Source organism: Biomphalaria glabrata, chromosome 12 (assembly GCF_947242115.1).
Source record: "Biomphalaria glabrata chromosome 12, xgBioGlab47.1, whole genome shotgun sequence".
NCBI classification, from domain to species: domain Eukaryota; kingdom Metazoa; phylum Mollusca; class Gastropoda; family Planorbidae; genus Biomphalaria; species Biomphalaria glabrata.
Window position 1 is genome coordinate 22,056,385 of NC_074722.1, and position 24,752 is coordinate 22,081,136.

Sequence of the window (24,752 nt, forward strand, 5' to 3'; positions counted from 1 at the left end):
GACTATTGGTTTTATAGGAACAACTATTTAAGTATTTAGGACAGAGTTCTGCCATTTATTTCAATGTATTGACCAATGTTTCATCTCTAGGGAAACCAGGATCTAACCCTGAAAATGTTTGCTGGTTCTGGATTCTATACCAACTACTTCCAAATCAACTTGAAACTCTATCTACCTAATGTACCTACAGGAGCTCAAAGGATGGCAGTAGTCACTAATGCTGATTGCAACAAAAGAGAGTCTGTTTCTATCACGCTAGACAACAAAAACTTGTATTTCAAGGTAACTAACAGAAGAAACATTTCGTGTTAACTGCACCTAAAATAAATCTCTATGGCTTCCCCTCATTTCTTTGACTGCATTTCCCAACAGGTGTAGCATTACTTCACTGAAAAGTCTAAGAAATATTTAAAGTGCATGGTGACTGCAAACATTTATGAACTACAGTACTTCCAGAAACCCTATGATAACAATTCTATTGTAATAAGAAACATTTGACACCCAACAGTCATGTAACTGTAGCTGATAATTTCTCTTCAGGGCGAGTTTTACACTTACAAATAAATAAATAAACAGAGAAGTTGTTGTCAGGGACACTTTTTATTAGGAGCCACTTGTGGAATGAAAGTCATTTCACTCAATGAGTTGAGGATGACAAGGTCAAGAGAGAGACACAAGGGCAACCCATGATCTAATGCCCAGGCAATGTGAAGCTATTGCACTGAGCGCCATTCATTGTCTCTGGATTCAGAGCCAAAACTACAATCTGAAAACTGGCAAATTTCAAGCAATTAGGAAATGGGTTGAATATTTGTTTGTATTAGGAATCAATGTGTGTATTTGTTCTATTCTTTAGATTTATCAATCAGAGTTAGATCAAGCTGCTGAAGTTACTCTCCCATACTCTGGGGCTGCAGATGGTGTAAGTTGTTAAGAGTTTCTGTGAATAGATATATGTTACTAGGAAGGAAGTTTTAGTTTACATTTTGTTTTCTTGACATAAAGAAGTGTTACCTAAACAATTGGATAGAATGTTGTTTTGTTGAGATGTACAGAAATCTACTACTGTCTCTTTCAGAATGGATGGTACAGCATTATTCTTATCTATAAGAAAGTGGACTCCAATGTTTTTGAACTCACAGGTCAAGTTGGAAACATTACCCAAACCTATGGGGGGAGCCTGAGAGGTTAGTAGTGAGATTTACATTTACATACACCCATCAAAAATAGGTGACTTCTCTGCACATTGGCTAACTGTACCTAATGGAAATTAGAATATTTTCTAGCTCTGTTTATCATGCAAAACAGTCTTTTACTCTATAATAACCACTCACACATTTGTTTGCAACAAATGCAACACATTTTGGTTGTTTTTGACAGTGCCTACTATTTAGGTTAAAAAACAAAATCAAACTCTGCATAAAGTTTGTGTCTGCAGAAAAAAAGTGTTCAATCAGTGGTGAAGTTTTACAAATTCAAAGATAATTGACAAAAAATATTATTCTGATTCAAATCTATACAAAGTTAAAGAAATACTTCTCTTATATTGCAAGAGAGAAAGCAGCATTGAATATCCAATACCAATCTATTTTGACAAATGTCAGCATATCCCTTAGATAAGCTTTGTGTTTTTTTTTAAAGGATTTTTTTTTTATTTTGCTTTTTTCAACTCACTCTGTCTGTCTGGTACAAATCTTATGTTATTCCTCACATTCTTGGATCAAATTGAAACAGCACATATTATTAATTGTCAAAGACAATATATTAATCAAAAAATAAAAATTAACCAATTAATTAATTATTAAGTGATAATTAAATAATTTTGTTTTATGTGAAAAAGGCAGATAAATATTGCACTATTGAGAAATATGACAGTAATTGTATGGTTCTTTCCCTTATATAAGTTTGTTTATTAAGAACTATTATTTATCTTTGTTTACATTTCATCTACTAGCTTATATTGCTACAAGAAACTGTGCTCTCCATCTTGGCTATGGCTTCAATTATACAAGTTTAGTTGGCTATACAGATAATGTAAGTGGATTGACTATAACAATACATTATCTTGACCTATACATTTTTTTAGACTTATGATTGTGTTTTTTTTTTTTCAGTTTCAAGTGTGGAGATGTAATCCGAACAACAACCTAGAGTAGCAGGTCCAGTACACAGTGTAATTCATTGGACTCTATTTCTTTGTGTTTTGTATATTTGGTATATTTGTCAAATAAAGTTGATGCAGTCATCTGATTGGTGGTGGTGGTTGTTTTTTTGTCATCTAAGAAAAAATGGTTACTTTTGTAAACTTTTTAATACAACTGAATTTTCTTTGGCATCTTCTAGATAAGAAATCATTTCATAAGGTGGGAATGCTGAACATTGTCTACACATTATTTGAGCCGTTATTTGTCTGATGGTTCCAACTTGATTGAATTTCTTTTGTATATTCTATTTACAATTTACAATGCAAATTTGAAAAGTCTATTACACAATATTCATTTTATTTGTACCAGTACAATTCAAAGAATTTCAAAAATGATCATGAAAAATACTTCAATATAATGCTTCCTATTGTAGACACATGTTGCTTACCTCAATGTTACAATTTAAAAACCTTGTTCATTTCCTAGTCAAAAGTCAACAACAGTAAAACTATGTGTGTACAACAACTATGAGACTTTTTGTTATCCATAACAATGAAAGCTATTGTCCTGAAAACAATTAAATTCATTTCGATTAAAGCATTCCAATTGGTGATAATTTCTTTTTAGCACAATAAATGAAAATAAATTTCACCAATTACGATTGCCTGTCCTTCTTTTGCCTTGGAGCTTTGCTCGAAGGTCAATAACACCTTGGGAAGAGTTGACTCTGGAATCAAAGCCAGCACCCAGTCTTAGTTTCATACTCTTCTCTCTCTTGCCATCCAATGAATTATCACGACTGTATCTCTTGTGGTAAGTATTATCATCACTACTGTCCTCTGTGTCAGAATGAAACTGCTGTTGAGGCTTGGCAGTACCAAACAGATTAAAAGGATCATCATCCTCTACATTATCATAGTCCACCCACTGCTTCCTAACTGGGTTTTTTTCTGATTCAATAACATTTTCCTCATAGTCTATTGCATTGACTGGACGCCTCTGCTTCTTGACCATGGCTAGTAGTCTGTAGACAAAAAAACAACAGTTTATTGATATAAACAAATGGTAATATAGTTTCATTGATAAAGAGTTGTCTTTTTAGCAATATTAATATTGTAACAACTAATGCCCTGCTAAACAACATGAAATAAAAAGGTTGTCCACTACACTTAAACATCTACTTAACTAGCAATAATGAAATGTGGAATAGCTAATGGAATAGTTGTAATTAAAAACAACAACAAACCAACAGATTTATTTTAACAAATATCTTGAACTAAATGTTGTCTAATGCAGTTACCACCAAAAAGACATTACAAAATATATTATGTACAACATAGTTATAGTAGATTCTGTAAGTTTGTTATTGTCAGAAGTGCTAGTGATTATAAGTACCCATTACATTTAAAAATGTTTTTATAATGGCATGCATCTCATATAGCCTCAGACAGCTCTGTCCAACTCCTGCATTTATGTGTGATTCAAATACTGAGTTATCACTGACAGGAGAAAAAGCAGAGAAAGGAAACAGGTCCCTAAACCAATAAGCTTCAGGTCGTAGAGGCTTGTTGGTTGGCTATCCAAATAGGGTTAGGGTTGGCTATCCAAATATGAGACATTTTGTGAAACTATGGCTTCAGGTATCAAACTTTATGAAAAATCAGGAGCTGACACCTTTAAAGAGTGTACACTAAGGGTCTATCTTACACTCTTGTTCTATTTGTACAACATGAAGTCATTGTATCCTTATGAGAGCTTAAACTTTCATAAATCTATTTCACGCTTGGGATTTCTGCCACATGGTGGACCATATTACCTCTCAAGCCCATTTCAGTGTAACATATATTATTCCTGTAAATATTTATTACCTTTGTTAAGAATAATTATTCAATGGTCATCCGCATGTCTAGAATACAATATGTCACGATCAGACATACCATCCATCTAACGTTATTTTAGTGAAATATTTTCCATACCAGGTATTTGAGTTCATAGACTGCCCCAGTTAAATAAATGTATGTATCTAGTAAGATACTGATGAGCTTCATTTATTGATCTCCCCTTTTCCCTTTCATCTTACTGTTTTACACAATATCAATACTCACAATTAGTAAATGTGTACTCTATGATGGCTTGCCCAAGGGACTTAATCATCTTAAGTATTTGGATTTTTTATTTTATTAGCTCCTTTAGATATGCTTGAATCTCATACATTGTAAAACCAGATAATGTCACTTTTTCATATTTAATGTTAAACATAGGTTTAATCAGATTTATTCTGAAGATATCCTTCCTAGAAGTGCATCTACACCGCCATAGTGACATTGAGGCTAACATGCTTCCTTTGTTGTATCACAGCCTAGATCCCTCACAGGTTATCTTCCCTTTGCTGAGAATCTAACCAATGGTGTCACAATTCAAGTTGCAACTTGGTAGCTAACACTACTCGGTCAACCACACCTGAACTCCCACTGGCCTGGATTCATCCCACCAGCCCAATAAGTAGTCAGTCGCAGCAACAAACCACACCAGTCTCCACCAAGCACTAACTGACTTGTAGGACCAAAATTAAGCAAAAGGTCTAAATGACACCCGATCACTTGCCTAACTCATCTAGTGATGACCAAAACCTAGCTCTAAATTGTATTTTCATACACTTACGTCCCATTTTAATTCTATTCCTTTTCCCCTTTTCTTTAATTCGATTTGTACATAAATTTTCCTAAATTGTGAACTATAATTCAGTTAAATCTGTGCCTGTATGTAATTTTAGTGCAATTGCTGTCTTTTAAAGCTAACACCCTAGACCAGGGGTCGGCAGCCTTTTGAGTCAGAAGAGCCAAAAATTACAATTTACAAAATTTCAACGTTTCTAAAGAGCCACAAGATTTTTTTCTCCCAAACAATAAACAGTACAACAGTACTCGCATAATAAAGTTTTTGATTAAAAAAAACGAATCTATTTATTCATAAGAAAAATATCCATTTATCTTTATATAAATAGTGTTTTGCACAACAAATCATATATATATATATATAGTATTATTAGATAATTACTTATTAATTCAGTATAAAAATTAAACATTTACATACAACACTAACCTCTACTTCAATAACAAACAATTAGGCCAACAAATTCAGTGGTAACTATGGCTTTGTAAACTTTGGATAAATTTGGCTCATAACTTGTTTTTAGTTTCAAACACGATTCTAACTTTACTTTTAATTATATTCATGCATGAGAATGTTCGTTCACACGAATATATCGATCCAACGTTAGTCAGTCTTCCAAATGCCAATTTTTCACCTGACTGTAACAAACTGGAAGGCTATTCCATGCGTCGAATATAAGTGCCTAATCTCGCAGCATTTCTTTTAAAGCTGTCCACTTTTGTTGCATTACACACATTTCTGGACCTTCAACTCTTCCAACTTGATTTTCAACTCAGTAAATTTTTCACTCCACAAAGCTTTAGATCAATTGCATGTCTAGAGATCCAGTATCAATTCCAAATGGCTCGATGTGGATTTCGGTACTATTAGTGTTAAGATTTTTTTTTTTTATAAATGCTACAACCATTGTGTTGGTTTTGAATTGCTCAAATCTGTCAATAAATCCATCTTTAATTTTGACCGCTCTGAATAATTTCTGCAAAAAGAATACATTTTTTCTTCAAAACAAACGAATTCTACCAAAACATAGGCTGGGTTTCCTTGCAACTATTTGATGTTCTCTAATTCAGGATGATTAATGCCATTATCATTTAGGAATGTATTTAAGTCATTCAAGCACAAAGCAAACCGTTTCAACACCTTACCTTTAGAAAGCCATCGCACTTTATTGTAAAGAATGAAGTCAGAATACTGAGTCTCCATTTCGTTAAGAATTCTTTAAACTGACGACAGTAGAGTGCTTTTGACAAGATGCTGTTATTAATCTTGATTACCAAATTCATGACCTCAACTATTTCGGTCTGAAATGTTTGGACACAAAGCGCTTCTTGGTGCATTGTGCAGTGAAACGTAAGAATTTATTTTGCACCAAAGAATTGTAGTTGTCCCTTTATTTTTTTCCTGTCATACTTCTGGCTCCATCAGTTGCTATTGAAACAATTTTATTTATATTGATTATATTGTCTTCAATGTATTATTGCACAACATTAGCTGTATCGTCTCCTCAAGTTTTTCACGAGACCGGTAGCAATCTTAGAACTTTTTTTTGGACCTTGGGAAGACATATACCTGACAAAAGGGCAACTTGTGCCATGTCTTTTTGTCGCAAGACTCATATATATCAAGTGATGAGGCAGAAGAAAGTTGAATATCTTCCACCTGCAAATATGTTACATTTCAAAACATGGGGGAGGGGTGCGCTGAAAAGCGAGTACAAGTGGCTACGAGATAGAATCGAATCAGAATGATTTCTAAATGTTTTTCGATAAAATAAATAATATTTGCGCATGGAACTAAAGAGCAGCAGATTAACATCCAAAGAGCCACATGCGGCTCGCGAGCCACAGGTTGCCAACCCCTGCCCTAGACATCAGATATGCCAACACCATCTCATACAAACTGCACTTATCACACTCACTTTCACTGTTCACTACGAAAGGGTCTGGAAGCCCACTGGGGAAAATGTTTCCATTGCCTTTATCCTGTTTCCTTTAATGTTTCTACGAGGGCACCATGATGAGGACTGCATTGCACCCTTGAATAAGGAGCTGGTGACCCTTGCTATCTTACAGCACAGAGAGTTACAAACTGGCAGAACCTACGACGTTGCTAATCCCAAACTGATAGTTTTTGTCCTTTATTTGGACACAACAAATATGTGGAAAAGGAGGAAGGGGGGTGGGAATGCTATGTACCAGATAATGTTTTGATCATAGATAATGCCAAGGTCTAGATTGGAAGGGACACTCAGCTTCTACTTTGGCGATGAAAAATATGGAATGTGGCAGTCAGAAGTCATCTGTGGGAGGGATTCTAAGATACCACTGGACAACTACCCATATTGTTAGGGTAATCTTTCTATCACATTCTATGTTGTAGAAACAGTAACAGTTATACTACTATATAGAATGTGTACACAACATGTTAGAAAGTACATTTAATGTTATAATATTATGATATAGAGATCACATGTTACAATGTTATGGTACACTAACGTTAATATATTGTTAGACAATTATGGTATATGTATCAATACAAATGTATCTTTGCATGTTACAATATTATGGTTTACCTTCTTTTTTCTATCCTTTCTTCTTCATCATCAGCATGCATACGCATAAATCTCTTTTTAGCTGGAGGTGAAGTTTCTCTCATGAGCTTTTTCAACTCTGCTCCATAGTCCATTTCATCATCTGATTCTTTAGTCTCATCATCTAAACAGTCAAATATATACAAAATTGTAAAAATAAGTCAAATATTGTTTATAAACCAGTAATTCACAATTTGTGTCAGAAATTCGCAGCAATTGATTTACTATAGGACTGTTATTGTATCTTTCCCTTACTGTAAAACCAGATTCTACTCTGGTTGACATTTTCTCTCTACTTTTCCCCTTAGTTCATTCTGTTATTTACAAGTTATATTTCATCAAATATATATCAAAATTATCTCAAAGCGTTGCCAAGAAAATCCCTAACAAATTGATGAATACAAAGCATCAAATTACTGTCTCATCACTTGTGAAATAGTAGTAGCTGAAATATGAAAATTTTGAAATGACAGCCTATGAGCCTTAAGTGTAGTAAAAACTTCAAACACATTAGAAAATAAAACTTGTATTATCCCCTCTTTTGGTCATTATTAAAAGTCAGGGTGGTGCTTAATGACTGGGGTGTTCAGTTATCATATTTAAATTTCAAAGTAGGATGTTTTGACCACGCTGTTTTGGCGTGGTGGTCATTTTGGGGCTAAATATTGTAGATATATATTACATATTAATTTAAATGTCTTTCTAAAGATTCATCCATATTTTTCTTTTGTATGTGTACTAGGTACTTCTGTTCTACTTACATATTTTTGTATATGTAGAACATTTTTTTCCACCTAAGATTTTTGAATCTAGTTTGTAATGCCATTCTATCATTAATTCTCATCAAAATATTATGAATGGCCTTCTTAAAGAATGGATCTTTTCATTTTAATAATAATAATAATTATAATAATAATAATAATCTTAATTGTCTGTATGGAAATTTGTCTTATAATTTGTGCATTACACCAAACAAAACCTTGTAACTAAAAAAAAACAAAATGTACATTCACACCAGATTCCCTCATAATTTACATGTGAAAAGTTTATATCAAATTGTTTCAATTTAATAATTTGATTGCCAGGGGAAGAAAAGAGCATTGAGTGTGTTTTTGTTTCTGTTCATTTTTTTTATAATAAGTCTATGTATAGACTATAATTAGTTTTTATTTTAATTATATTTAGTGGATTATTATTGTTTTGCGAATGCCTTATTTTTAATTTTAAAAATGTAATTATGCTAAATTTCAAAGAAATTGATGGTAGGAAAAAAATCAATACAATTATTTTTTCACCACAGTAATTCTTAATTACAATCCCCCTTAGTAAATAGTCTCCAGTGTTTTTTTTTTTTTTTTACTAATAGTGGATAGTTGTAAAAATGGTGTATTCTTATGAAAAAAACTGCTTGCATAGTTGATTTTTTAAATTAAATTTTTTGCTTTCAGAACTTTGAAAGATCTAAGATATTATTAAATCAGATTTTATATATCTGTTCTAGTTTATGAGATCTCAATGGGCCAAACGGATAGACGGTTGGACGGACAGACACTCCACACAAAACTAATAGCTGCTAGTCTCCTTTCAGGGGCCGCTAAAAAAAAGGAATAATTAGATATAGCTGTGCTGTATGCAAATGTCTATCTTATTAGCTTATTAAAAGGTATAATAAAATACTTTACTTAATTTGGAGTGTACAGTCTCCACTTCTCTATTTAGCAAATCTCGCAAATCTTTGCCTTCTCTAAGTAAAGGTTTATCTAAGTCATCTTTTTCATCCACTTCTCCATCTTCAACTTCATCAGGCTGTTCACCAGATAGGTCTGAGGGTCCAGCTAATCTAGGTTGCAAAATCTCCTCATGCTCTTTCAAAAGATTTGGTGTAGCATAAGTCTCCTCTTCCAGTCTACTTCTATCCACATTTCTCATGTGACGCTTTCTAGAAATTGGCAAGAACCAAAAAAAGTGTTAATAATCTCAATAAATATTAATATGACAAAGTAAAATTTAGAATTCAAAAGAATATATCAATCAGATGTGTAAAATATTTTCAATAATGACCTTTAACCACTAGTGGATCCAGCATTTTTTGAGGGGGGGGGGATTTTTTTCCCAAACCTTTTACATCCATGTGGGGGGCACACTGAAGTGTGAATGACACTTGAGGCATGTGTAGAGTAAGTATTTCTTTATTTGGTATATTCATTGTAAGATTATCTACATGTTAAGAGAATGCAATTGCCCCATACCACCCCTCTCAATTGGCCAACATTTTGGGGGAGAGTGGGGGCAATATAATATAAAAATGGGTTAAAGTATCATTAAATAATTAGCATTATTATTAAGAAAAGTAGTAAATAAATTAGACACAAATTGTATGTTTCTCCTGCGATCCCCCCCCACCTTCCCAATCCTCATTTGCCAGTGTCTTTGACACATAACTAACTTTCACTTTTAAAATATATTTGTAATTAATTTATAACAAAAATACTTTTACAGTTCTAAAAATCAACTTATTATAATTAAAAGATATTACCTAGAGTTGCTTATTAAACCTTTGATACCTGAAGAGAAAGAATTTTTCTTTTATAAAATGTTTTAATCAAACATAAAAGCTAATATTAAAATAAAGTGCATACAATTTTTTAAAATTTCTATTCTTCTTGAAAAGGTTGAATCGTGTGGTTCAATGTCAATATTTAACTTTGTTTTACAATACCAAACATAAATATATAGTTAATAAATATATATTATGCCCCCTCTCTATATAAATTGAAATAGATCTAAGCTAGCTCAAGATTTGGCAAGAACTCACCACCAAAATTAGGATTGCCATACTTCAAATAATACTTGCTTCTTTTTTCAGCCCCTGGAAGTTTTTTATCAGCTGGTAAAGAAAAGGTATAATAATTGTCACAGGTGTGTACATAATGAATGTCATGCATGACAGCATACAATAATGGCTGACCAGTAGTACATCAAAAGTCTGTATTATTGGGTCAGATTGAGTGTAGTAAAGTAAAGTTTCCCTTTCAGACCTTGTGGTCTATAGGGCATATGATGTAAAGGTCATGTTTCTGTGGCCTACGGTTAACAAGGATGTCATATGGCCAGCACAACGACCAACCGCCTTTACTTTCCGCCCCTAACTAATGTCAGGTACCCATTAGAGCTGGGTGGACTCAGAGGCGCCTGAAGATCCCATAATTAAAAATCCCAGTCTTCACCAGGATTTGAACCCAGTTCGGAAGCCAAGCGCTTTACCGCTCAGCCACCGCACCTCCTCAGATTGAGTGAGCATATACATAATGTAGGGTCAATGTGGATTATGAGGTGATAGAACTCCTCAATACTGTGAAGAGCTGAGCTGGTTCCTTCATACTATAAGACATGACTCACTTTAAGATACAGCAGAGCAAAACTGGCTGGACAAAACTAAAAGAATGTACCAGCCTCTCCCTTAACTCAATGAGTGCGGAGCGTCTATCCCATAGACGGTCTGTCCGCCCTAAACGCACGGAACGTCTATCCCATAGACGTTCTTACCCTACCTTTGTTTCGTTGCATTTTTAAATTAAAATTTTTAACTAACAACAGTGGAACTATTTTTACTTTATAAAAGAGTTCTTCATCCTTTGTTTACATAGAAATGAGAAGCTTTTGGCTTTATTTAGACATTTATTTATTACTTTTTTTACAATGTAAAAAAACGTCGCCATGACTACGCTATTCCAAGACACACCCACAATGTTGACTACTGAAGAAACTTTATAATTATTCTAAAATTTATCACAAATAAATAGTAATAATGAAGAATTTGATCTAGATATATAGATTAGATCCAGGTAGGTCTAAATTTAGCGTATTTATATCTATATTCTATATTATTAGTATTTAGATCTAAATCTATTATTGTCAGTAGGTCAGGTGTAGTCTGTAGATCTAGAAATAGATCGAGATTGACTAGATCTAAGCTTTTATCTATAGACTTGGACTCTAGATCTAGATATATCTCTAGATCTAAGCTTATGGTAAATAAAAAGAAAGGAAATGGTAGATCTACATCAAATAATCATCCACTGTGGGCATTTTTTCCCCATTTTCTTTTTTTTTTTTAGTATTGTTTATCTGTAAAAATCTACATCATGGCTATGCTTGTCCAAGACACACCCACAATGTTTACTACTGAAGAAGCTTTATTGTTTTATTTATACTTCTATGAATTGTAATAATGAAGATCTTGATCAAGATTTAGCATAGGATGAAGCAGACTTGGACATTATTAGCATTTAGACTTAGATCTAGTATTGCCTTGCTTAGGCCTTAGCCTTAGACTATAGGGCTAGGTCCTGAATGTAGATCAAGGTTGACTAGATCTATGCTTTTATCTTTACACCTTTGTAGATTCCCATAGAACTAAGCCTAAGATAAATGAAAACAACAGAAATGCCAGATCTAAATCCAATATTCATCCACCATGCTAGGCCTTTTCTTGGTATATTTTCTAGCAATTTTTTTTAGTATTGCTTTTTGGTAAAAATCATCACCATCACTATACTGGTTCAAGTTGCACTCCAAAAGGTTTACTACTAAATAAAAGTAAAGTATAAAACTATTCTAAATCCATAATTTATCACAAAGGAACAGTAATAATGATCTATTAGATGTCTACATCTTAGGTAAAATGAATTAGGATTTTTATTGTCCTTCATCTAGTTAGAGATTTAGGCTTTGATCTCTTGCTAGCCTATGTCTTGCACTGGTCTAGTATTAGAATAAAAGATGTTCTAGGCAAATAAAAAGAAGACAAATCTAGATCTATATCCCATTGATTCAAATGTACATAATATTTGAGTGCATTTGGTTGATAGATTTAGTACTGGTATCTATTGTTATTGGTAGTAATGAAAAGCGCAATAATTTTCACTTTTTTTCAGACTAAAAAAACAGGTAAAAATAATAATATAATCAATGATTCATCATCTTTTATTGACTGTTTTATCACATTTCTTTTTGAAAATGCTGTAAATAGTCTAAATATGCTGTTTCAACAGTAATACAAAGAACAAAATCTAAATTTAGGTCTCAAAAGTTCTAAAGTTGGCATCCATTTTTTTTTCTGAGTGTCATATTATTTAGATTATAATTTGTATCTTATATTTAAATAGAAAGATGTTTACATTTTCACATTCTCCATTCATTTACCTTTACTTTGATACCAAATATGTTACTATAGCTTTATTGGTACTTAAACAATAAATTTTTGTTTTAGCCATGTTTGGAACATTTTCTTATTTTTTTTTTTAAAATAGCATTTTTATGAAAAAAAAAAACACAGCAGTCAAAGAGTTAATACCCTGTAGACTAAGAATTATGGAGGAATTTGGCTGCTCGAACTGTCACAGCACCCTTACAACAAAAGTCAAAGGACATGAGAGAGAGAACTAAAAATCATTGTTGGAAACAATCAGATAAAAGATATATGCTACTATATAAAGAATATGAGGTTAGCTATTGTTGTAGGTTAGTCATTGTATTGTTCAGACATGAGTCTCTGTTATAAGTTGATTGATTAATGTGTTTTTACAATATGGGATTAGAACTGATCACCTGTATCTTCACTATGTTTTATTTCAACTTTAATATTCACAGTCAAAAGTCAATTCTTCAAGGTACAGTGGAGGAAGCACCAGGAAAAAGTCGCCCAAAGAAAAACTGGATGAATAACATGAAAGAATGGACTAGCCTCTCGATATCAAGTTAAGAATCACTGCTGACCAGGAAAAGTGGAGGGATTAGGTGACACGAACTGTCACAATACCCTTAAAAGGAAATCAAGGAACAGATGAGATAATGAATATTCCCTATTGTATTTTGGATTAATAATTTTATTGAGTTTGAAACCATTAAACTAAATAGAAAATATAATTAGTGCTTAATGTTATATCCTAGAGGTGTGTTGAGTAGATTTATAGGCACCAATAAATCTGTGTATGTCATAGGATTGTGGAAACAACGCAAAGCTCTCCCAAACACATTATGACAATAATGTATACAGAAAGTGGCCAAAGAGAAAAGAAAGAAAAATGTATAACAAGATAAAAAAAATGCTTTGCATCATCACTTACAGAAAATAATTTGAGAATACATGATCCAAGAAAATAATTTGAGAATGCATGATCTAAGAAAGAAAACAAATTTTTCCTTTTTGGAAGTAATCTGTATTATTTCCCAATTTTATCATTACCTTTCATAGCATATCTCAATTTCACTATTTTATCATTTCATCAGTAAAACTTTACCTTTCATAGCATATCTCATAAAGAGATATTCAGCCTTGGGATGTGGTTGTCCTAACCGCCACCAACCAGGAGGCCATGGGATATCACTTGCTTCCCTCGCTCCAGGAAGGACAGGTGGAGCTACTGGTTTCTTAGTACATTTCTTGATGTCCCTTTCTGCTTTGCTTTTTTTCTAGTCACAAAAAAGCATTTTTTAGATGGAGTTCATGTCCGCATCAGTTATGTTTGCATTTTACTAACAAGAGAAAGTGTAAACTAACTTTTTTTTCTGTAATTACAGTTGGCTCTCAATGGTCTGATGGATATGGGCCTGGAGGGGTGTCATATTACCGAAGCATAACTACATTCTAAATATTTTTACTACTGTATACAGTAATTACATGAATTTATGTCAGTGTCAGATCAGATAGCATAGTGTGTTGGAATATAAAACGTCAGACATTAAATATGTTTAAAAAGTTTGATTTTAAAAGTTCACACGAGAAGTCTAAACATGAATTTCAGGAAACACTGACAAAGTTTATTCAAACTAATAGCCAAATCTCACCTTTTTTATTTTGTTTTGACTAGATGAGGATGAACTTGACGATGATGTGGATGCAGAGCCAGATTCAGAATCAGAGCTTGAACCTGAACTTGATGAGCCATCTGATGAGGATGAGCCTTCGGAGGAAGATGAGCTTGAAGATGATGAACTGCTGCTGTCGGATTCAGAGCCATCTTCAATCTCCATCTTTTCTTTTACTTTAGATTTGTCAACTTTTTTGGACATTGATTTCTTGTCATCTTTAGATTCTCTAATTATGTCAACTGATCTGTTACTGTCAACTGAAGGCTTTTGATTGAATTTGGTTTTGTCTGATGATTTGAAATCTTTTTTAACTTCTATAAACTTTTTCTCACTTAACTCATCAACATTCTCTGGAATTTTCTTGGTCACCTTTTCTTTACCTGACAAAATTTTGTTCTCTTCAACAGATTTCCTGAGATTAGCTTGCTCTGAGCGTTGCTTTTTGTTCTGAGCAAAGTTGGACCATGTGGACAAGGCCTGGTCAATAGGATCTTCTGCTGTCAAGTCTAAATTGTCATCATAATCTAGCTCCATCATCTCCTCTTCTAACACATTCAGAACTGGCTCCCTGCTGGTCTCAACATCATGTGACAAAGCTGGTGTATCCTCCATCTCTTTGACCTCCTCACTTTTTGATTCATCTTGAGTTTTGATCTCTTCCTCAACTGAATTTTCTTCTTTTATTTTGTCTTTTGAAGGAAAAAGAAATTAAATATATTAAAGATGTATCATGGTTATTAATGAAAAGAAAAAATGGAAGGTCTGCACTACAACAAGAAAATGTAGTGTCAAAACACCTTTACAACACTTTATAATACCAGTGAAAGGAATAAATGTAATATTAGTGTCTACATTGACAAAGAACTGTGTTCAATGATTTTTGTTTCTATGTGTCACATACTAGTTTTAGATCCACTGTGACATGATGTGACTGGGCAGTCACTAATTGAGCTCATGACTTTTCCACGAGAAAATATCGTGTGTGTAACTGAATACAGGGTAAATAAGTTAGTTATCTTAGAGCTCCAGAAGAGTGAGGATGTATGTATTTTACTCATGTCTGTTTGAATTTTATGATTTGATATCAAGTGTAAATTTATGATATTCCACTGGACTTATGTGATGTGATATATTTTGTGATGGCTGGAATTGCCTACAAGTTGTTATCTTATTCTCTCATACAATAAATTTATGTCGTCTGCTGAGACTGAGTTAGTCTTTGAATATATATATATATATATATGTGTGTGTTGAAGTCAAGTTACTCATCAACCTTAGTGATACTACGCTGCAACTAAAGTGATCAGGATAATGATATTTAATGCATACACAAGTTCACACTAATAAGGCCAGAAGAGGCCCTAATATCATACAATTGAACATTCGCGTTATCAGCACATCATTGAGGCTACACTATGACAAGTACAATATTTCTATATATGGTTAAAAAAAAGTTAGCATTTATATATATACATGCTTATGACCAGCATATATAGCAATAAACATATATGTAATTAAATATGTAGAACTATGAATTGAAATCTATACAAAAAAGAAATGTGGTGCTTCACCAACACTACCACTAAGTCAAGTGGTTTCTGGCTGCCAAGTTCCCTTGATGTCTAACACCTAGTATGTCCTTCTGTTTTGCTTACTGCACATCTAGATCTTTGCCAATGTTGCAGTGTATGGAAAAAGGACTTAGAATGAATGAGGGGGATGAATGGGATGATGGTAGGGTAAGAATAAACCTTTGGAGTCTTAGGCTAATATGAAAGGGGCAATGACTTGCACATAAATGGGAATAGCCATATGAAAAAGTGAAAAGAGAGTGTCTGGGCAGGGCTGACACTTATTTTTCCAGTAAACCCTAAAACTCAACTTCTTCCTTTTTAATAATTTAAATAAACCCTGAAACCGAAATACACAAATTTCACAAGCCCTGAAATAAAGCACATGCCAGATAAAATATTTTTAATTCAAATTTTTGCAAGAAACAAGTGAACAATAAAAGTTGCTTAGTTTAATTTGTATAATTAGATCTACATTTTCCTAGGCACAAAATTTAAAAATCTCCATAAATAAAAAAATGGAATCACTTCACAAAACTAGAACATATTTATCTATTTGCATCATATATTTGTAAATATTTAATTATCATAGGCTTATCATTATAATGAAAAGAGTTTGAAGCTTGTAATACAAGAATTAGATTAGTCAAAGAGCTTGATTTAGTACAATCTTGTATAAACAATGTCTGACATTTATTTTAACAATCTTTTTGCACCCTACCCACCCCCCAGAAAAAAGAAGCTATTTTAAAAGATATTTTTTTCTTAACTTAAAACTTTTTTTTTCTCATTATTCCGTAGAAGCAGCCTGCTTTAATCACAATATTAAAACTAATTCAACTAATGTTCATGCATGGACAAATAAATCTCTTTCAACCAGATACAATTGGAAATTGACTTAATATAGTTCAGATCTGCATCTACTCCAAAATTATTTTGGCATTATTTTCATTAAATAATATAGAATTTAACTTTATCACTTTTAGTATAAGACTACTTTGACTGGATCTAGACTCAGGTCTGGATATGGATCTAGAATCTATCTAGTTCTAGTATTTACACTCATGTGAATATTGGATCTGGTGGATGATCTGGGTCTAGAGTCTTGCTAGATGTGGATCTGGATAGATTTAATTAATAGGTCCAGTCAATAGTAAAAATACTTATAATACTCATCTAGATCTAGACCAGTGATGCTCAGCCACTTATTTTTCCAGTAAACCCAAAACTCCTTCCTTTTTAATAATTTAAATAAACCCTGAAACCAAAATATTCGGCCAACGGGCCATTTTAATTTCCAACACTCTATTTGCAAGCCACATCAACAAGGTAAAAAAGAAGAAGAAAAAAAAGAAAATAGACAATAAACCATTTTTATTAGAAACTTACATAATAATAATACATTAATTCATGATAAATTTATCCACAACCAGCTTTTAAATATACTGCTGCATTGAATAGGCGAGGTGACGCAAAAGGGAGCTTTTATTGAATGGACAGCATTCTCCCACCCCGAGCAGGCACAAGCCTACAAAAGCTGTGCGCTGTGACCAAAAGCAAGTCGTGTTCTACGGGCAATGATGATAGCATGAGGCCCGGTGGCTGAGTGGTAAAGTGCTTAGCTTCCAAACTGGGGATCCCGGGTTCGATTCCTGGTGAAGACTGGGATTTTTAATTTCGGGATCTTTGGGCACACTCAGCTCTAATGGGTACCTGACATTAGTTGGGGAAAAGTAAAGGCAGTTGGTTGTTGTGCTGCAACATGACACCCTCAATAACCGTGTGCCACAGAAACAGATGAACTCTACATCATCTGCCCCATAGGTCGCTAGGTCTGAAAAGGGAACATTGCCTTTTTTTTTACTGATAAGACGCGAAGTTGGAGCACTGAATCAAGATTTCTAGATGTTCGTCAGTGAGACGATAACGTAACATGGATTTTGCACAATTCATCACTGAAAAGTTTTGTCCTCACAAATAAGTGCTTGCAATTATTGCGATTATCTTTAACGCTGGGAAGCGTGGTCGAGAGGCCAAGTGCGCTTGAACTTGGCTTGGCTACCTAGAAGGGGGCTCGAGGTTCGAAACCCGACTTGGGCAGAGTTGTGTTTACTGAGCGGCTAAAGGCAGCACGGAAAACCAACTCCTAGATACCCCCACTGGTCCACAAATGAGATTGGACCAATAAGCGCTCTGAGCATGCTATAAGAATGAAAGTAGCACTATATAAAAGCTATAATAAACGCTTGTTTTCGGAGATTTAGAAAAGTTTCTTCAAGCAACAAGGAGTAGAAATCAATTGTCTGCATCACTTAAAATTTGTCAAGTATTGATATCTGGCTTTGTAAGTCAATCAGTTCCAAAAAAAAAAAAAACCCACAGTGGCTCGGTTCAATTTGACTTGGGAACTTTCTTATATCTCTTGCTGTCAACCATACTTGATACTTGTGGCACCATTAGTAGTTGTTACGTGCGCATCTTAGTGAAAATGTGAAATGGTGCGATTGCGTGTTAAAAGGAAAAGAGGGAAAAATATGTATGAACCAGAGTAACTACAGCATTGTGAAAGAACAACTACTTCGAACTTTCGGGAAAACAGAAGCTTTCTATTGCCAACAGTTTGTTAATTGTGAGATAGAACCAGAGGATGACCCGCAGACCTTCCTGGACAAAATGAGCAGCCATTTCATTAACTGGATAGAAACCGCTGAGATAGAAAAAACCTTTGACAGTCTTAAGACATTTCTCATGCTAGACAAAGGAAGAGAAAGATCCTCTGAGATGGTTGAAACTTCTTTGACAAGACTTCGCTAGTGGAGTTCCCATGCATGTTTCTCATGGCTACTAACTTCTCAGATTTCAAAACTTTGTAAGGTACTGCGAAGAAATACCAAGATTTTAGATGTATCAGATATGTCAGAAGACTTGTTTGCGACATTAGAAAACATTTCCAAATCTGATTTTTTCTGTTAGTTTTGAAAGGAGATATTTATCTATATCTTTCACTCACCTTGTGATGGATTCAACAGCATTAAAGACTCATTTCTTCCATCATTGCTAGAAAGCACGTTTTTATGTATTTGCTGTTGGAAAATGGCTTGATGTCTCTACTTACAATGTAAACAACTCTGTAGCTAATCTCAGCAGTCTCATTGTCTTGTATTACTGGTACCAATTTATTTACCCAAAACATAGGGGAAGTTTTTTTTTCAAACTTTTTTTGTGGAGAGGAGATTTTCTGCTGAGGTTTCGGCGGGCCAGATGGAATGTCGCTGGCACGATGTGGCCCACAGGTGTATTTTGGGCATCACTGATCTAGACTATTATTGTTACATTTATATGTGTATTTATGTTTATGTATGTTGTGTGTGTGTGTTTGTTTACTTGTAGTCTCCCTTGTCCTACTGTTCAGTATGTTCACGTGCTCGCACATATTAAAGTCTCCTGTTAGTTCTTCACTTTCTTGTCATGTTAATAAAATGGAGTTGTAACTTAAATAGCAGCGTTGTTATTTCATCATACTAGATAATAACATGGTGGCAGCAGTGGGATTCTTCAAAGTGAATTCTATTTCGGAGATAGACTCCTCCACCTGATTCAACTTCATATGACCGTTTTATAACTGACGAGTTTTAACTCCCTTTTGCCAGCGCTCATGGCCATGCAACCTTGACTGTTTGCTGATGACTTTATATGCGCTCTTGAAAGTGTATCGGCCAGATACATTTCTTTTCCCTTTTTATATACAACAATTATATCATAGTCTTGTATGTGCAACATCATTCCCTGCAATCTTTGAGGAGCAGCTGATAGAGGTTTAGCCATTATTGCTTCAAGAGGTTGGTGGTCTCTTTCAATGTATGTCTACCAAATGTGTATTGGCGGAACTTATCCAGCACAACTACAATTGCTAGCATTTCTTTCTGTGCGTATCTAGTCTCAGTATCAGTGAAAGAGCGACTTGCATAAGCCATGGGTTTACTTTCCTGCATTAAGATGGCGTGAAGACCATTTTGACTGGAATCACACTGTATGGTCAATTCTTTAAGTGAATTGTAGAATGCTAGCACAGGAGCTTGAGTCACCATGGATTGTAAGTCACAGAATGCACTGTCATGTTTTTTAGGAATATCTGTATGAAGTAGCTGCCGAATTGGTTCAATGACGTCTGATAGTCTGGGTAGAAATTAAGCAAGATAGTTCACAATCACACAAAAGCGCCGAACTTCCTCGACGTTTGTTGGCTTGTTCATTTCTTTAACAGCCTTTACCTTTTCAGGATCAATCTTTAAACCATCACTTGTAATTAGATGTCCCAAAAATGTAATTTCTTTCATTTTAATCTTAGCTTTTTCTTTGTTCAATTTAATTCCAACAGAACGACATCTCTCAAATAATGCTGCAATATTCTTGTCATGGTCATGGGAAGCTGTTTCCCATGTGTCTCCAGAACCATAAACTATAATATCATCAGCTACACCAATCACACCATCAAGACCTTCAAGAGCAGCATTTAGATGTTTCTGAAACAGTTCTGAGCTCACAGATGTTCCAAATGGTAGTCTTCTCCACTTGTAACGTTCAAAAGGTGTCTTCACTTTCTTGTATTGTTAATAAACTGGAGTTATAACTTAAATAGCAGAGTTGTTATTGCATCATAATAGATAATATAACAATTATATAAATCCAATAATCTACAAATAAGCTAAGATCTGAATCTACACTAGTAGATCTAGCTAGTTAATAATAATAATACAAATAAATAAATAATTAGGCTTGACCTTAAACTTGATTTAGACTAAAGGTTTTAAAAACTAAAGCCTAACAGCCATCATAATTGCTCTGGCTATTTATTCTAATATTTGCCAAATATACACTAAATGAACCCAGATCTATCTCAATCAACACTAAACCTAAAAATGAAACAAGTCATTTCCAATCATCCCACTATAGATCTATACAACCTCAAAAATAATGTTACATACTTATTCATAACATTAAAGAAGATTACCCATTACAAATGGAAGTTTGCAATTAGAGACATTAAAAATTTATACTTATCACTCTTAAACCCAGGACCTAGATTAAGGAAATATTGAAATAGTTTGTTAGCCAATGAGAGCAAATAGCATTTACAAGCTTTACAACAAGGATTTGTTTTTATATTTAAAACAGTTTTAAAGAGGATGTCTTGATGTATGATGTAATTCAAGAAAACAACATTGTTCTCTGGGTAGATTTCATTGAAAATTCCAGATATTTTTTTTTATCCTATTTGAAGCTCTATCTCTCTTTTTTTATACATAATACCGATCCATAGTAATGATGCAGAACTTTTACATTAACTGTGATGGACAATTTTTAGATTCGACTCTAGATGTTATAGTATTTCAATATAAACTTACACTCTTAAATTCGAAAAAAGACCTTAAACACGGCAAAACTGAATCAAATATTAAAAGTCGACACTAGACAGTGTTTGATTATAAATTACATGTGTAGCAGCTTTCTGAGAACTATAACTTTTAAAAAAAGATATTGCTGGCCTAACAATTCTTTTCGGAGATCTTCAATTTTTTTTCTTTCGTCATCGTTCATGCATGCATAAAGAATGTTTTTGTGTTTTGTTAGAAGTATCAGAATATGTTATAGTTCTCATGAACAATATGGTTTCATTGCAAATGGGACACACTTGTTTGTTTTTCATTGTGAATGACATTGTTATTTTAATTATTTAGCTAAAACAAAACTTGTAGTGGGCCATATATTGCATATCACTGCTCAAGATCAATATATATTCTAGAATCAAATAAAAAACATGGAAACTAAAAGAAAATTATGTCCAATTCTTAACACACAACTGTGAATGTACTCATGAAATTATTTTTTCCTAGGTACATGAGTAGATCTAGACTCAATAGTAAATAGATGTTTACAGTTTAGATCAGATCTATTTTAGATCTTAAATCTAGATATGGAACTAAAATTCTAAATGTTGGCATGTTCCATGTTGAATGTTTACATTCTAAAAAATCATGCTTAGTGCGCATGTAAAGTGAACATTTTGAGACATACGAAACATGTCAATTTCCTTTCAAAATGGTGGCTCACGCAATGGGAACTAGCAATCTAATATTACTGGGAAAAATGAAGAAATTTAGACCAAAATCTAAATATATTTAAAAACAGATTTTTTTAAAATTGTAGTGGGCAAACCAGGAGGGGGAAATAAATCAGACCCCTCCAAACCCAGATTTTCCAGGTTTTCCTGGAAAAGTGGCACTCCTGAGTTGGGTTAAATAATACTCAATACCATAGACTTTTGCATGCATGCTTAAAATATTTTTGACAGTATCACATGTTAGAGAATGATATAGTTTGTCTTAAATGTTCATAGGTATGGCTCATATATCATATTTAATTTAAATGTCAATAAAACGTGAAATTGAGTTGTGAGACTAACCTTTGCTTGTCATTTGCTCATCCACAGCCTTCTCTGCAATTTTGACTTCACTCATACTTGAGCTTAGTTTGAGAAGAGCTCGAGCTGGTGTTAATTTGTCCAACCAGACAACATTACCTAAATAAGAACAAAAATTGGGTTGAGAAAACTGCTTTGTTAAATATTTTTAGCATGTAAGTATGCATATGTGTACGCATGATATGCCACCTTTTGGAATTCTGAGCCTGTCTCCTCCCTGTATGCATCATTGTACCCCTTGCTTAGAAGTTGACAAGCTTCATCTACCCAAAGCTTCTTGTTATAGAGATGGTAGGCATCAGCATCCAACACTTCACATGTTAGTAAGAGGAGTTTGATCAGTCAACCCATAAAAGCAAGACAGGTTAAAAGCACTATTGAAAGTTTAATGAATAACAAAATGTGTAAGAGATGTGTATAAATGAAAAAGAAAAGAAATAATAACAAATTACATTTTGACATAAATTTATATTAATATTAACATTTTTATAGCTAGGATATATATATATATATATATATATATATATATATGAGCTCAGATAAAACTAAAATTAAAAAAAAAAAAGCACAACTTATTATAATTTGAAACTTTTTTACTAATAACATTTTCCCAAGTTCAGTACTAATTTGAATGATATGTTTAGAGAAAATTATAAATACTAGCAATGGCTTCAACTTAATTAATTTTAAAAATTAACTCACAAGAAAAATCATCTATCCATTCAATGTTTTTAGGAGCATATGAAGAAAAATAATCAAATACATCTTTTGTGCTCATGTTTTGTGTCCCTCGTAAGAGTATGGCCTCCATTCGCCACCCACGTGGATCCTCATCCAACTTTTCTATATTCATACCTAGACTGAAGATTAAGAGTCTGAGTTACAATTTCACCTTACAAGCTGGAGAATTAATAATTACTGAAAAATATGTTCTAAGCATGAAATAGGAGATGCATCTAATTAAAGTATAAATAAAAAATAGTATATTCATATATGAATTTATTTTATATATTATACATGTGTTCTCATGAATCTCACTATTTAAATTTTTTTTCTAAAATTGTCAATGCATCAGTCCATAAAAACTTAATAAATATTTACTATTTGGTCTATCTCCAGAACATTCATTTCAAAATACCTTCTATAAAGGTTTTTTATATCCACATCAGTGATTGGTTGCTTGGGATTACTCAAAGTACCAAACTTTTTTGCCCTCTTCCCTAGTTTCTCTACTGCATCCTTAAAAGAAAAAAAAATTTTGTAAGTAAAACTTTTTTTGTTCGTTTTCATTAAAAGATTACGCTATGTATTTATAAACAAATATAAATATATATAAAGATAAATACAGAGCTTTTTTTGTAAAAACAAATAGGTGCCTGTACTCAGTAGTTGATTGCCTAACTTTTAACTACTAAAAATTAATAATATACGTTAAAATACAAGAAAAGTAATAATTTTTTTCAAAAAAAGGTGCTGTACCGGTGTGTACCGTCACAAAAAAGTCCTGTATATATATATATAATTCTATTACAAAGCTACAAAAGCTCTTAACCTACTTTAGACGTAATATCCAATCCTGTCACAAAGTTTCCAGCTTTGTTTTCATAAATCTTGGGCTGAAAAAAAATATAACTGTCAACAGAACAGAATCAATCTGACCTGCATGTATTTGTACCCAGACAGTGTTAAAAAATGGTTATTGTATTGACTACACTAAGAAAACCATAAGACGTTGTAGCATTTTAACATTTTGATCTGACATTCATTTATTTGACAAATACAAATATAGCAAAGTAGAATCAAAATCTAGATCTTCTTTGATGGAATGTCTTTAAATTATTGGATAGGTGTAAAAAGTAGATCTAGATATGGGCAAATTTTTTAAAAATTTCATTATAAACATACCAGTACTACTAGTTAAATATTATTTATAATGTAAAGTAAATATAATGTAAAGAGTATAAATATGTACATGTATAGATATGTAAATATATGTGGTACACAATATAATTTATATGTTGTATTTAACTAAAATGTAAATAACTTATATTGATAAATTGCAGTTGTCAAGGCAAAATAATAGTTATTAAATTTATTTTTTTTAAAGCTTAATCTACATTATCCATTATAGCAGTGATGCCCAACCTTATTCGCCAGGCGGGCCATTTTCATTTCCGACACTCGTGTCGCGGGCCACATCGTCGAATAGATGAAAAAAATTAAATGGAGAATAGTTTTATTAGAAACCTGTAGCACTACTAGGCCAACTTACACATGTAGGGCGATTACATAAGATCGGTCTCATCCGTTTTATTACTGAAAGGTTTGTCTACTCAATGAAGTGCTTGTAAACATTGTGATCGTCCTTAACACTTAATTTCGGAAATTTGAAAAGTTTCATCAGGCCACACGGCGAAGAA

The 24,752-nt window shown here is 33.2% G+C and overlaps 2 protein-coding genes across 7 annotated transcripts in view; one reads left to right on the forward strand and one right to left on the reverse strand.

Moving 5' to 3' along the window:
* LOC106077317 (balbiani ring protein 3-like) overlaps positions 1–2,250 on the forward strand; it is a 77,234-nt gene extending 74,984 nt beyond the window's left edge. For all 6 annotated transcript variants that reach the window (XM_056005090.1, XM_056005093.1, XM_056005091.1 and 3 more), the window contains 5 exons: positions 91–282; positions 857–922; positions 1,079–1,187; positions 1,955–2,034; positions 2,115–2,250. In XM_056005090.1, the coding sequence (XP_055861065.1) occupies positions 91–282; positions 857–922; positions 1,079–1,187; positions 1,955–2,034; positions 2,115–2,156 (489 nt within the window). In that variant the 3' untranslated portion in view covers positions 2,157–2,250. The remainder of the gene's footprint in view (positions 1–90; positions 283–856; positions 923–1,078; positions 1,188–1,954; positions 2,035–2,114) is intronic.
* A 234-nt stretch (positions 2,251–2,484) lies between these two features.
* Positions 2,485–24,752, reverse strand: part of LOC106078347 (nuclear cap-binding protein subunit 3-like) — a 29,347-nt gene continuing 7,079 nt past the window's right edge. Inside the window, exons 2-12 of the mRNA XM_056005096.1 lie at positions 23,889–23,948; positions 23,471–23,571; positions 23,035–23,192; positions 22,315–22,431; positions 14,257–14,969; positions 13,710–13,881; positions 10,223–10,294; positions 9,944–9,971; positions 9,090–9,346; positions 7,390–7,531; positions 2,485–3,168 (exon numbers count right to left, since the gene is read on the reverse strand). Of these exons, the coding sequence (XP_055861071.1) occupies positions 2,793–3,168; positions 7,390–7,531; positions 9,090–9,346; positions 9,944–9,971; positions 10,223–10,294; positions 13,710–13,881; positions 14,257–14,969; positions 22,315–22,431; positions 23,035–23,192; positions 23,471–23,571; positions 23,889–23,948 (2,196 nt within the window). The 3' untranslated portion in view covers positions 2,485–2,792. The remainder of the gene's footprint in view (positions 3,169–7,389; positions 7,532–9,089; positions 9,347–9,943; positions 9,972–10,222; positions 10,295–13,709; positions 13,882–14,256; positions 14,970–22,314; positions 22,432–23,034; positions 23,193–23,470; positions 23,572–23,888; positions 23,949–24,752) is intronic.